Raw genomic sequence first — 14,346 nt, forward strand, 5'->3', positions numbered from 1 at the left:
TTCTTCCCCTTCAGGTCTTTGCTGACAGCTATTGACACATGTTGGATTGGCATGGGTGTGAGTGCTGAGGCCTAAGAGGATCTGGTTAGAAACCTCGTCCCCAGGAGAAGAGAGTCAGTGGCAAAGAAAAGGGACCAGAGGTGACCAAATGGAGACAGTGAATTATGGCTCATAAAGATGCTGGGAAAGACAGGCTTCCCCTAGAATGAGCTGTCAGTAAAAACTTTAATTAGATCAAGGTACTCCCATGACGTACTGTGTTCTAGAATCTTGGGGTGAGGACATTTGTAATTTGCAAAAGTAAACTCAATATCATCATATAACTTCCCTTTGGAAAGCAGGCAAACAAAAAGAAGCTTTCTTGTTTGTACTATAAAGTAAAAGGAACTAAAGTAGACAAAATCAGCCTGGCTGTGGGATGTGCAAATGTTCTGTGTTATGTGCGTGTTGGTCACTGACAGGGGTCTGGGGAAAAAGTAGAATTTGCCGAAGGGGGTGGGGGAGTAGTGGCAGAGATAGTTATGCTTATCAAAGGGGGGAGCAGGGATCAAGAAAGTTTGAAAAACAGTGAATTAAAGTCATATAAGTGCTTTAGTCATAAAAACTGAGAATTTATTTATATATTCTGCATTTTTTCAAATACAACGTAATTATCAAATTTGACATCTATCACTCCAGACTCTGTGGTAGCCAATGGGACCCAGAGACTAAGAAGGGACCACGCTGTCCCCCAAAGTACAGGATCAAGTAGAGAAGACAGAGGAATGATTAATACCCTTACATGACAAGTAGCATAATAGAGCATGTATAAAGAACATGAGAAAGAGAGGGATTGATTTCTAGTTGTTTGTGTTTAGAGTTGACAACATGAATCGACATTGGGGAGCATGTATAATCCTAGATAGTAATATAAATATTAAAAAATCCCATGAAAACCCTAATCCTCACAGCCTCGCATGGAGGACATGGCAGAGGTATACAAGGATAAGGATGACCTGGCTGAGGGACAAGTACCACATGACCAGGGTCATCAACTCGAGATCAAAGGGGACTCCAAGTCAGGTTGTTACTGTGACGTCACACTGTATGTGTCTTTTTTTGTTTTTTTTAATTAAGAAATAAATTTAGGTTTCATTTCAGGGGCCAAACATAGTCAACCTTTTCAGGTATTGAAGCCTCCAAGGAATTGGTTCTTAAGCTCCAAAATGTGCTCTTCTGACAATTTCTCTCCTATTTTATAGGCTCACCTCATGGATTTGCTGTGACTTAGAGGAAAGGCCAGGCTTAGGAAACAGACGGACCTGGCTCAAATCTGGCTCAGGACTCACTGATTATGCCATCTTGGACAAGCATCTGAACGCTCTGGTCCAGTTCCCCACGTGGCACACTGAGGAAATAAGATTATATAATAAGATGTGAGTGAAGGCACCCTAGTAGGCAATCTGCTTCTGTCTCTACCACCACCGCAGTAAAGGTACCATCTCTCAACTGGATCTTTATAAATGTTTGTCTTCATTTATTCTGGGCCACTCCAGTCTGTCCATTTCTGCACAGAAAACAAATGTGATTGTGTCTCCGACATTGAAAGATCAAAAGCCTCAACATGATTTCTATAATGTTTCTTTCCAAACTGCAGGACATGAGCCATTAGTGGGTCATAGAAACAACTTTGTGGGTTACCAGCAGCATGTTTTTTAAAGGGGAACAAAATAGAACACAGCAGAAATACTAGATTGCAATGTCAATTTTAAGCATAAGGATTGTTACATGAAGCTTGTTTTCACAATATGGGTCCGGGTTTTAGTATTTTCTGAGAGAAGAAATAAGTGCACCTGTGAAATAAAAATAGGACGATGGTGGGGGGCAGATAAGGAAGCTATGTACACTTGATAAAGCTATGGGGACAGAAATGAGCTGTTGAGTATTAAAAGTTTGATAGGAGAAATGAAAAAGACAATAGAAGTAGGTTTACAAGATAAGGATGAGAGAAAATTTCAGAAGATAAAGCATAGTGGTAAGGGGATAGAAGATTGGAAGAAGTAAAGACACAAGAATTGGAGGTCCAGTCCATGAGATCTGATATCCAAATACAGGAGAAAATGTACAGAGGGAAAAACTAGAGGAAGTTGTCAAAGAAGGAGCTAAAAAGTTTTCATAAAACTAAAGAACAAGAATTTTGAGACGGAAGAAATTTAAGAGCACTGGGACAAAGAAAAGCTCCTATAAACTAATAGAGAGGAAGACAACAAACTAGGACTAGGAATCATACTTACATCTCCCTTATTCCTCATACCATACACGCAAAACAATAAAAAAAGTTAATAAAACAAACCCAGAAACCCCAGTTAGAATTAAAGGTATAACTAAAATCCAAATTAAAAGTACAACTACCGTAGAAAGAGGAAAAACCCCATAAGATAATATTTCTCTGTCTCTGGATGGGCAAATAACTTTCTAACTTTCTAAACATAAAGGCCATGAAAGGCATTACAAAGGAAAAGACCCACTCAACATTTTAATATATTAAACTGAAATATGTGCCAAAACCATTTAAAATTAAAATTAAATATAAATTGAAGAAATGGCAAACTGGGAAAGAACTATGAACAGATTAAACGAAGGGTTTAACATGTAAAGTATTCACATGAGCAATTTGTAAAATGTTCATATACTGTGTAAAATATGCGAAATAGTCACATAATATATAAAATGTTCATGTAAGTAGATGAGAAAAAACACTAGAACCGTATTAGAGAAAAGTGGGCAAAGGATATGAAGCAATACAAATGGCTAGATTCACTGAAGACGAAAACGTCAATCTTAGTTGTAATTTAACAAGTATAAATTAAAAGTTGAGCTACAAAATTTTTTCACCTAAAAATTTTCACCAAAATTTTTTTCACCAAAATTTTTCACAATTATTTTCTTAACGAATTATTTTTCACCAATTTTTTCACAATTTTTTCACCAATTGTTTTTTTCACCAAAATTTTTCACAATTATTTTCTTAACAAAGTATTAAAGATTGTTTTTCAGTGTAAAATTAATGGTGAGGATGTAAAGTGATATGTTTCTGGAAAGGTTTGGCGATACATTATAAGTATTTTTAATGTTTAAATCTTGCAATGCAGTAATTCCATTTCTAGATATCTAATCCAAGGCATTTCATTATTTAATGTTTTACCAAATATATTGATCTAGGTACTGAAGTATAGGATATTTATAGGGGATTAGTAATGCTTGTGGAAAAGTAAAAAACAAAATAACTGTCCAATAATAGGGGGAACGTTGAGTCACTTATCTCCATCAAATAGAATTTATTTTGCCATCAAATAATATGGGTATAATTATTTTCAATAAACGGTAAGTAGACTTTCTAACTTGAGAGGAAATTTATTAAACACAGCATTTAGATATTGGCTGTCAGCAGAAACAATGGCTAACGTCTGAGGCATTCTGTCAACAATCCTCATTTGAAATAATAGCTTTGAAATATGCACGGAACGTAAAAGACAAGAAGGCTTTCCTGCTGTCCTGAAATTGTTGAGCAATCTGTACAATAAGCAAACTGGACAATGGCCACAGTGAGAGGATTTATTAAACTGACCTCACTTCTTACCTTCCCCAGTTTAAAACACACACGCAAACGCACATGCAAGCGCACACACACATACACACAGACGCACACGCACACGCGCGCACGCACACACACACACACACACACACCAGGAAAGCTTGGAGGAATTATTTTTGAAAGACTCCGAATTTCCAGAAGTCCATCAAGTCTAATCATTCTGCTAAAAATACTTTTCTTCAATTGTCAGAATTGTCAAGTTTCCTTAGATGAAGAATTTCTGTGTTACTAGGGATACCATGAATAAGGGTAAAATGGAAGAGTAACTGAAACGAAAGGGTACTTATTCTCAACTAGTACCTGTGGCTCCAATTGGAAGAAGCATGGAGGCGGTTTCACAGTAAAAGCAACCGTCTGAGACCCATAGAGACGACATTTGTCTGGAGCACTGAAGGATCACCGGAATTGTAATCGGCAAATTCTGAGAAGTTTTGATTTGAGCACAGAGTTACACTTACAAAATCAGAGTGTTTCCTTTTGATGCTCAATATCTGAAGACTAATGTGTATCTAGATTATTTATTTTATATACATGGTAGCCCAGCATCATTCCTCCTAGGATCCTTAGAAATGTAAAAAGGAAATAATTTAGTTTATAAAGCAAATACAGGGGACTTCCCTGGCAGTCCAGTGGTTAGTACTCATTGCTTCCACTGCAGGGGGACGAGTTTGATCCCTGGTCAGGGAAATAAGATCCCACATGCCACGTGCAAAACCAAAAAATAAGAAAAACAAAAACTCAACTCAAGGCTTGTTTTAGTTGCCTATTAATAATTTAATAAGAAATGAGGGCCTGTTTGTTATTCGTAATCAGCATTTTATTGTTTATTAGAGGAAAGACCCTTAGCATGGTATTTAAATTTTTGACATTAATTTTCCTTCTGAATTGTTTCACTCTTCTCTTTTCACTTCTTTAGAGGAAGTTTTCATATAGAATGAAAAATTTGGTTATATTTTTATATAGTTTTAAATAAAATCATTGTAGAAGAATTTTTAAGATTAGAAATTAGGGTGAGATGGGGAGATTATCACATGATACAGATGAGCAGTACTTGTAGATCCTCAGGGTCTAGCTTGAGTGGTGACAGCTATAAGTAGGAGAGGAAGGCAAGCTGGATCCTTGGCTCCTTATATAAGGAAGGAGAGCACAGGAAGCCTCCCTGGGGTATACAGATGTCCCTGGGGCCTCACTGTAGACTGTCGTGGGATCCCCCGACATCACCGACTCTATGTCTAGGGAGAGGGAGATGTAATAGCCAATGGTAACTAGAATACTGTATTACCATCCTTAGAAAAGAAGATTTCTAAAGGAGGAAGTCAATTTCAGGAGAAAGATGATCACTTTGTACTAAACAAGTTGATTTTCAGGGGCCCAGTGGCCAGTCAAGAAGGAAAAGCAAATCAGAAGCGCAGGAGAAAGTCAGTGCTATTAGAGAAAGCTATGGCACTAAATAATATCTTCAAAGAGAGAGAGAGAGTGTGATACTAAAGAATGCCGTGAACATAAAAAGGAAATTTAAAGGGAAAAATAAAAAGAGTTAAAAGAGAGATGAGAATTGAGCTTTGAAGTAAGAGTGCATTTGTGTAGTAGAAAAAGAAGTGGAACCAAGGAGAAAGAAAAGAACCGGAGAAGACTATCAGTGCCCTGGAGGTCAGAGACATTTTAGGAGGACGGAGGTGCGCCATGAATCAGTGATGTGGAGAGATAAAGGGTAACCCATGGAGCAGCACTTGGGAGACAATGTGATGATTTACAGAGATGAATTTCAGTGGAGAAGCGGGGTCAGAATCAGAAAACAAGAGAGATGAGGAAATGTTTTTGTAAAGGTGGATTATTTTTGCTTATGTTTTCACATGTTGGGTTTTGAAATGAAGGTAAGAGAATGGATGCAGCTTAAATCAGGAAACAGACTGATGACTGATGATTTAACTCTTTACAGAGGTGATAGTGATCATTTAATTGACCATAGTTTTGGAATGCATGGGAGGTGTCTATTTAAGGAGTTTAAATGGCAAGATTAGCTCTGGAGAGGGGGAGTAACTTCTCTTCCCCTGAGACAGGAGAGTAGGAAGAAAGATGGGGTGTAACCAAGAGGAGAGAGACTGCAGTGTGTGCCAAATGATTTTCGTTACTTATTTTTTTAATAAACATTTTTGGAGTGTGCACTGTATGAAGTACCAAGATCCCTTGGAAAATATGATGATGAAAAAGGCCTAGAGAATGCTCTCAAAGTAGTTTTATATGGAAGATAAGTCAAGTACAAAAATAACTCTAGGGATTGAGAATACAAGGTATTAAATATAAATTTTTCTATACCTCAGTTTCTTCCTCCATAAAATGGTAATAATGATAGTACCACCTATGTTTCAAGCATTCCATTCTCTTTTTAGCTTACATTTCCGAGTGTTCTAATAGAAGTATTTGACCTAATGGAGACATTCAGCCCATGAATCAAACACTGTTTCATTCTCCATCATTGCCCTCATGTTCTCATTTCCTTTTTTACCCAGGATAAATTTACTGGCCCATCATTTTAATCACTCTCTTATCCCTCCATCCAATCCATCAAGACACTTGTTCCTCTCTCCTTGAGATACACATGGCTGGAAAACCCTAACCCTGATGAAATCTTACTATTTACTTTCTTCCCATCTTCTGAGTCCCCTTCTGCATGGAGGAAAATTCCACAAAGTCATACAATATGAGTTCAGGAAACACATCCAGACCAAGGCACACATAGGCTCTGCATTTCTTCAGCATCTACATGGAGAGGCATCCCATGTTGAGGAGGGCTTTGTTGTCGTGGAGGCCCCTTCCCCATTGCTCTTCCTTCATATAGGGCTTTGAAGACAGCCACTTTATTAGGAAAGGGACCTTCAGACTGCTTGGGGAATTAAGCTGCCTAGATATCATGCCAGCCATTTACAGGAGCTGTCTGGGAAAGCCAGCAGCCCTGTACGTTAGGAGGCACCTGGGGACCTTGGGCCCTTTTGGATGCTATAGCCCTCCAGTCATGGAAGGAGTCTAGGCTAACCTACTGTTTAGGCATCCTAGGATGAAAATATAGGGTCATTTTTGAACAATGCTTCTCCTTCAACAGTCTATCCCCAAGACCCTTGAGTGCTCCTCAGGTGTTTCTGGAATAGGAAGAGAGATATTATTTGACTTCCACCCAATTTTTAGAGGCTAAGTTAACTGCATTTGTCACACTCCCTCAGGGATGAGCTAGATTGTCAACCACTTCCCCTCCCCACCATTTATTACCAATACATTCTATAGAGACCTCGAGATTGTTTCTTTTATCCTTTGACATTAAAGTTGGAAAAGGAGAAGAGTGCATTGATCCTCCATTACCTATCTTCTGCATATTCCATGGTGCATGAGGCTCCAGGGCAGAGGTACAAAGAGCTACTACTGCTCACTCAAAGGGCCCCTGCCATCAGTATTCCGGTCTGCAGCAAACATTCGTTTGATGCACTCTTCAAAAGCTACCAGCAGGGGTCACATAGAGCAAGCCCTTCCTTGGTTATATTTTTTGTCCCTGATCCCAGACGCAAAGGATAAAGGTTTTATGTTTAAGCCAAATTGTGGTGACCTCTTTGGAGAGAGGGGTATTAGAGGATTGGGCCCCAGCCCCAGCTTCCTCTTGTCTTGAATGGACCCCAGATAAGTATAGGGACCTCTGGCACCTCTTGCAGACCATAGGAGATGTGGGGAGTTTCTATTACTTGGAACAGTGGCAGGCCAGCTGATCTTTCTTAGCCTTATTGGGGAGACTACAGGGTGAGGAAGGTTCAATGCCTTTGTTCTCTAAAGGCAGTTGAGCTCTTCGTCACGGATTTCTTTAGCATGGTTTTCTTCTCCTCTCCCTGGTACTTGTGCTGACCAGATACTAGTGGTGTTTAATGCCCTGACCACTGTGCTACCTCCTCCCATTCTGGCAGCTTTCCCAGGGAAAACCCTCTGTACCTAAAAGGACCCTGAAATTTGTATAACCTTTCGATCTCATATATTTTCTTGCAAGAAATCTTAAAGGAACTATTTCAGGCAAAATACCTGTATTTTGTGGGCTGATAACATTAAAAATGAGGCCTTTTACTAGACAGTTGGAAGAGCTGATTGCATTCAATTGTGTGGAATAAGGAATGATGGAGTTAGGGTGGGGCTGATTTGAGTAGAATCTGGAAGAGATACATGGGTACTGCCCATCAGTTCAAGTTTCATTTGGAAATCTTTTCTTGAGAGAGCACCTGTTTTCTTGGAAGGAAAATTGTCTCTTCTTTTATCCAAAGCAAGAATATCACAGGAGACTTCACTGAGAAGTTGATGTTTGGGCTGAGGCTTGAGAGATGCCTGGGTGCAAAGACCATCAGACAAGAGTATACCGGCCTTTTTTGAGACACAGCCAGGAATGTGTTTGGAAGGAGAGAGCAAGGAGCAGGGTAGAAAGGGGTGAGATCAAGAGGTGATGGTGGGCAAGATCACTTAGGGACTTTTAGGACATTCAAAGGATTCTAAGAGGGGTGGAATAGGTGTGCTTGAAGTTTGAAGACAGGGGAAACAAAGAATATTTGAACGGTGGAAATGAGGGGGGCTTAACAGGATTAGGAAACAGTATTAAGGGAGCACGTGAAATTGGGTTAATGAGATAGTTTGCTTTGTTTGTTTTTTCTTTTTTTCTTTGTACACATATTTTCTGTCCTAAAATTATTACTATTACATATGCTCCATAGAGTTCAAGTTGAACATGGAGTATACATAGTGAAATTTATTTTTGACATTGTTTTCAATATGTTTTTGTTTTCACACACACACACTGTAGTTTATTTTTACAAGAGATAAATAAACTGACAGAAAGCATTGTAAATGGATGAACACAAGAAAACCAACAATGATTGCAATTACCAAACACGAAACACACTCATACTGTGTCATAATAGCGACATTCAGTCCAGTAATCTTCCACTGTAACAGCTCCTTTACTTTGCAGTGAAAATTGACTTGTATATTTTTTGCCTCTGAGTTCTTGTGGGATTTTTTTTTTTTTAAACAGAAAGTCACAAAAATTATAATCATCCTCATCAGTTCTCTCATTCACATGTAATTAATTTTTTTTCTTCTTGATATTTTGTAAGGCAGTGTTATGAATTCATCAGTTTGCCATTAGAGTTCTGAAAATGCTCATTCGTTCAGTTCCACAGTATAGTCAGTTACCAAAAACCTGTACTTGTCAAAGTGTTTTCCATGAATTCCCTGAAAATGAAACCCTTTTATAGGAACATTTTTGCAAAAGCATCACAGTACACGCAGTACTCTTTGTAAATGACAAAAGACTTAAAAATGACCACGGTTAAAGATTTGATGAAAGTTCATAATAATGCAATTGACAAGGAAATTTAGTTATTTCTGAAATATACATTTCAAAGTAATAACTAGTATTATGACTTATAACATTATACCAGAACATATAAGATATTTAGAAGTTTCATGTAATGTCTGAAACATTTAATGTATTTCCATACAAATAACCTAAAGAAAGTTTAGTATTAGCTGTTTTCATGTGTTTTTTTTATACTGCAGGTTATTAGTCATCAATTTTATGCACATCAGTGTATACATGTCAATCCCAATCGCCCAATTCAGCACACCACCATCCCCACCCCACTGCAGTTTTCCCCACTTGGCATCCATACATTTGTTCTCTACATCTGTGTCTGAACTTCTGCCCTGCAAAGTGGTTCATCTGTACCATTTTTCTAGGTTCCTCATACATGTGTTAATATACGATATTTGTTTTTCTCTTTCAAATAACTTCACTCTGTATGACAATCTCTAGATCCACCCACGTCTCAACAAATCACGCAATTTCGGTCTTTTTTATGGCTCACTAATATTCCATTGTTTATATGTACCATGATTTCTTTATCCATTCGTCTGTCAATGGGCATTTAGGTTACTTCCATGACCTGGTTATTGTAAATAGTGTTGCAATGAACATTGGGGTGCATGGGTCTTTTAGAATTATGGTTTTCTCTGGGTATATGCTCACTCGTGAGATTGCTGGATCATATAGTAATTCTATTTTTAGTTTTTTAAGGAACCTCCATACTGTTCTCCATAGTGGCTCTATCAACTTACATTTCTACCAACAGTGCAAGAGGGTTCCCTTTTCTCCACACCCTCTCTAGCATTTGTTGTTTGTAGATTTTCTGATGATGCCTATTCTAACTGGTGTGAGGTGATACCTCATTGTAGTTTTGATTTGCATTTTTCTAATAATTAGTGATGTTGAGAAGCTTTTCATGTTGATGCATCTCTTTTTCCTAACTTTCATGAGAATGTTACATTTGTTTCACTGTTAAGAATGATCCTTGCTATTTTTTACCTTGAAATTCTTTATCTTACAAAACAAGTTTCTCTTGATGCTTTGCAAGTAAGAATTGTAAAATCATGAATGGATTTGACATTTCATCAAATGCTTTTTTGGTACCTATAAGATGATGGTATTTTTCATTTACTTTGTTAATATTCTGAATTATATCATTAAATTTTCCAATGTTGAATCATCCTTCCTTTCTATTTGGTCATGATGTATTATTCTTTTATTATATTGCTGTATTTCTTTGGATAACATTCCATTTTATGTTTTCATCTATGCTTATAAATAAAGATGGCCTGTAGCTTTATTTTTTTATTTTCCTTTTTTGTTTTGTTATCAGAGGTAAGAATAGCCTCATCTGAGTAGCTTTCCAACTTTTTCTATACTGAGACAATTTGCACAATAAGAGTTAACTGTTTCTTTCAACTTTTCTAGATTCACATATAAAATGATGTGTCTCCTGGACTTTCAGGGGTCATACTTTGAAACAGCTTCTTATACTGGGGTATTAATTCAAGCTTTCTGGTGTTTCTTGGATCCATTTTGGTTATGTTTCCTCTCCAGAAAATTATTCTTTTCTCTTATCTTTTGAAAATCTTGCTGTCACGTTTCTCCTAAGATTCTCTTTTGAGATCTTAAAAATTCTTTCGTGCACTGTTTCATTCCTAGTGGTTTATTTTCCCCTTCTTTCTTAGGCTCAGTTATGCCCATGTTTTATTGCTATCATTAATTTCTTCCAAGAATACTTTTGGTCATCAGTGTTTGGTGTTGTATGTGTTTTCTTTCATTAACTTTGTCTTTATTCTTTGTTATTTTTTACTCCTACCCCTTCTTTCTCTTCTTCTATTTTATAGCTTCTTCAATTGAACGTTTAGTTCATATATTTTTAATCACCCTTGCTTTTTCTTTTGGTACGATGAAAGATACCTGTATCCTTTAATGCTTTTCACCCTAAACTATATTTTAAAATGTATTTAAATAAATTAAAAAAATATTTCACAGAAATTTGTAAATATCATCATAACTTGATGATTTATGACAATGAACCATTCTGATGGCTGTGTAACCAGCACCTGGCTTCAGGATAGAATATTCACATTATTCTAGAGACTTCCTCACACCCCCACTCACAACCTTTCTCTCTCACAAAGGTAACCACTGGTCTGACTTCTAACATAGATTACATTGCCTCCTTTTTCTCTTTATATAAATGGAAGCAAAGAATAGGTATTCTTTTGAGTCTGGATAATTTTGCTCAGTATTCTGTTTATAGAATTATTCTTATATTTTCATGTAGTTCTTGTTTATCTTCATTGCTGTATTGTATTCCATTGTATGAATATACTACAGTGTACTTAACCATTCTAATGTTGACTGGCATTTGAGCTGTTTCCAGTGTTTGGCTACTGAAATAATGTTGTTCTGAACATTCTTGGACTTGACTTTCATTGCACAGACATACGAATATCCTAGGCATGAATCATAGCACATGGGTAAGTTCAATTTTAGTGGATACTGTCCAAATAGTTTTTCAAAGTGAATGTAATGATTTCCATTCTCCTTACTAGAGTACAGGAATTTCCACTGTTCACAACAACACCATTTCTTGTACTGTCAATCTTATGAAATTTTAGCCTTTCTTTGAATATGCAATTATATTCCATGGTGGTGTGTTATTTGTAGTTCCCTAGTAACTATCTCCAAACATTAGTTTGCAACCTGTCTGTATTGTATTTTTTCTTAGGTTTTGTTTCCAATACTGCCCTGAAGACACGACATTTGGGATACCCACCCAGGGCTGGGTGGTGATTCACTAGAGCTCAAGAGACCAGAGCCAAGTGTCAACCAAGGACATCACAGACTTGCAGGCTCAGCCAGCATCAGTCCTGAGCAAGGCTTCTGCCCAGCGTGGAGTCCCCTGTAGAATCAGCAAGCCTAAGAAATATTATCAACTCATTGCACTAAAGTCTACTGGGGGTTCCTGCTGATATACTCCAACCCATTTTTGAAATAGTAGTGTTTACCAGCATCCTCACCTATCCAGAACATAAGTAAAAACTTGGGAGTTTCTTGCTTATTGAAAGCTATGAAGTCTAAGTCCAACTGGGCCCAGAACCCAAGTTGTAGCATAATGGTATTTCGTCCAACCAAAGAAGAGTTTAATGATTTCAATAAATACATTGCTTATATGGAATCCCAAGGTGCACACCGAGCAGGCCTGGCTAAGATCATTCCAGCCCAGGACTGGAAAGCCAGAGAGACCTATGATGACATCGATGACATCTTAATAGCCGCTCCCCTCCAGCAGGTGATTTCTGGGCAGGCAGGTGTGTTTACTCAGCACCACAAAAAGAAGAAAGCCGTGACCGTGAGCGAGTATCACCACTTAACAAACAGTGAAACACACCAGACTCCATTCTACTCTAATTTTGAGGATCTGGAGCGAAAATATTGGAAAACACGCCCCTATGGTTCACCAGTATATGGTGCGGACGTCAGTGGCTCCTTATTCGATGAAAACACGAAGCAGTGGAGCCTTGGACACCTGGGAACCATTCAGGACCTGCTGGAACAGGAGTGCGGAGTGGTCATCGAGGGCGTCAACACCCCCTACCTTTACTTCGGCATGTGGAAGACCGCCTTCGCCTGGCACGTGGAGGACATGGAACTTTACAGCATCAACTACCTGCACTTTGGGGAGCCCAAGACTTGGTACGCGGTGCCCCTGGAGCACGGCCGGCGCCTGGAACGCCTGGCCAGGGAGCTTTTCCCGGGCAGCTCGTGGGGCTGTAAGGCATTCCTGCAGCACAAGGTGGCTCTCATCTCGCCCACGGTCCTCAAGGACAATGGCATCCCCTTCGGTCGGGTCACTCAGGAGGCTGGAGAGTTCATAGTGACGTTTCCTATGGCTACCACTCTGGCTTCAACCATGGTTTTAACTGCGCAGAAGCCATCAATTTCGCCTCCCTGCGCTGAATCGATTATGGCAAAGTGGCATCACAGTGCAGCTGTGGGGAGGCCCAGGTCGCCTTCTCCATGGACGCCTTCGTGCACATCCTGCAACCGGAGCGCTACGAGCTGTGGAAACGCGGGCAGGACCAGACCGTGGTGGACCACACGCAGCCCACGGAGCCCAGCAGCCAGTTCCTGAACGCCTGGAGGGAGGTCCGCGCACCTGGGGCACCCACGCTCCGCCGGAGGCACGGTCCGTCCCGCAGCGCCTCGCACTGCCGTCCACCAGTGGCCGCCTGCCATGGGACCCGCTGTAGAGCCCCTGTGGATCCTGCGTCCCCGACCCCCTTGCCGGCCCAGGGTTCTTGCTCTGCTGCCCAGTTCGGGGCTGCGGCTGCCTACAGCTCCGCAGAGCCTGGCCTGACTCCGCCGCTGACCGCAGGTCCATCTGCTGCACATCTCCCCCTACCTGGACGATACGGTCCTTGTCATCGTCCTTGGGAAGAGGGGACTCAGGATCCGACTGTCCGGGCCCGGACTAAGAGGCGCCTCTCCTTAGACACAACGCACCCATCTCTGGACTTAGAAGCTCAGCTCCCGTTTGCTGGCGATCCCTTGATGGACAACCCTGCATTGCTGAGCCCATGGCTGCAGCATCCTTCTAAGCCTTCCGGGTGCTGTTGCGCCCCTGATCTTCAACCCTTGGGTCCTCCATTGGATCCCGAAAATGCGATGCACCCTGGCCCATGCCTGCCATCTCTGGAGGGTATTACATCCAGTGTCCTTGACAGCCTCCCTTTGATTCCTCCCAACGTTCCTGGGACTGTGAGAGTGTTTCCCAGGGACGATGCTGGGAACTGCAGGGCCCCTGTGAACTTCTGTGAGATTTTAAGTTTGGACCACTCTTATGCCTCTAAGAGTCTTGTCCCAGCTGTAGAGGCCAGTCTCCCGCACACCCTTGACTGTGATCCCCTGGGGCTAAAGCTAGAGGCACCTGCATCTCTTGAGTCCTGCGAGGAATTCCTCACCAATGCATGGTATTCAATCTGTGAGCCCATGACTACTGAAGAATTTGCTAAATGTGACTTTATCTGACCCTCCACCCCAGAAACCACAGAAGCTCCCAGCCAAGCAACAATCTGGGCTGGGCCTGTCCTCAGTGGAGATGCTTTTATCTCCTAGAAATGACACATTTCTCAAGCTGCCAGATGCTTTCTACCATGACAGCCAGGGCTCCTAGCAGCCTCTGAAGTGGACCTTCCCACGAGGACAGCTGCCATAGAATGTTGTACCTCTCAGGTATTCTCATCCCGCTGCTGAACTTTGATGGGCCTTTGGCTTCTGCCTTGGCTTGGATGGTATGGACACTGCTTGCTTCTGA

At 40.4% G+C, this 14,346-nt stretch overlaps 1 protein-coding gene across 1 annotated transcript; it reads left to right on the forward strand.

The window, feature by feature from the left end:
- Positions 1-12,099: 12,099 nt before the first annotated feature.
- Positions 12,100-14,060, forward strand: LOC132597706 (lysine-specific demethylase 4D-like). Its single transcript, XM_060303972.2, is given in 2 exon segments — positions 12,100-12,913; positions 12,916-14,060. Coding segments are annotated over 2 exon segments (1,959 nt in total).
- The last annotated feature ends 286 nt before the right edge of the window (positions 14,061-14,346 follow it).

Source organism: Globicephala melas, chromosome 8, assembly GCF_963455315.2.
Source record: "Globicephala melas chromosome 8, mGloMel1.2, whole genome shotgun sequence".
NCBI lineage: Eukaryota > Metazoa > Chordata > Mammalia > Artiodactyla > Delphinidae > Globicephala > Globicephala melas.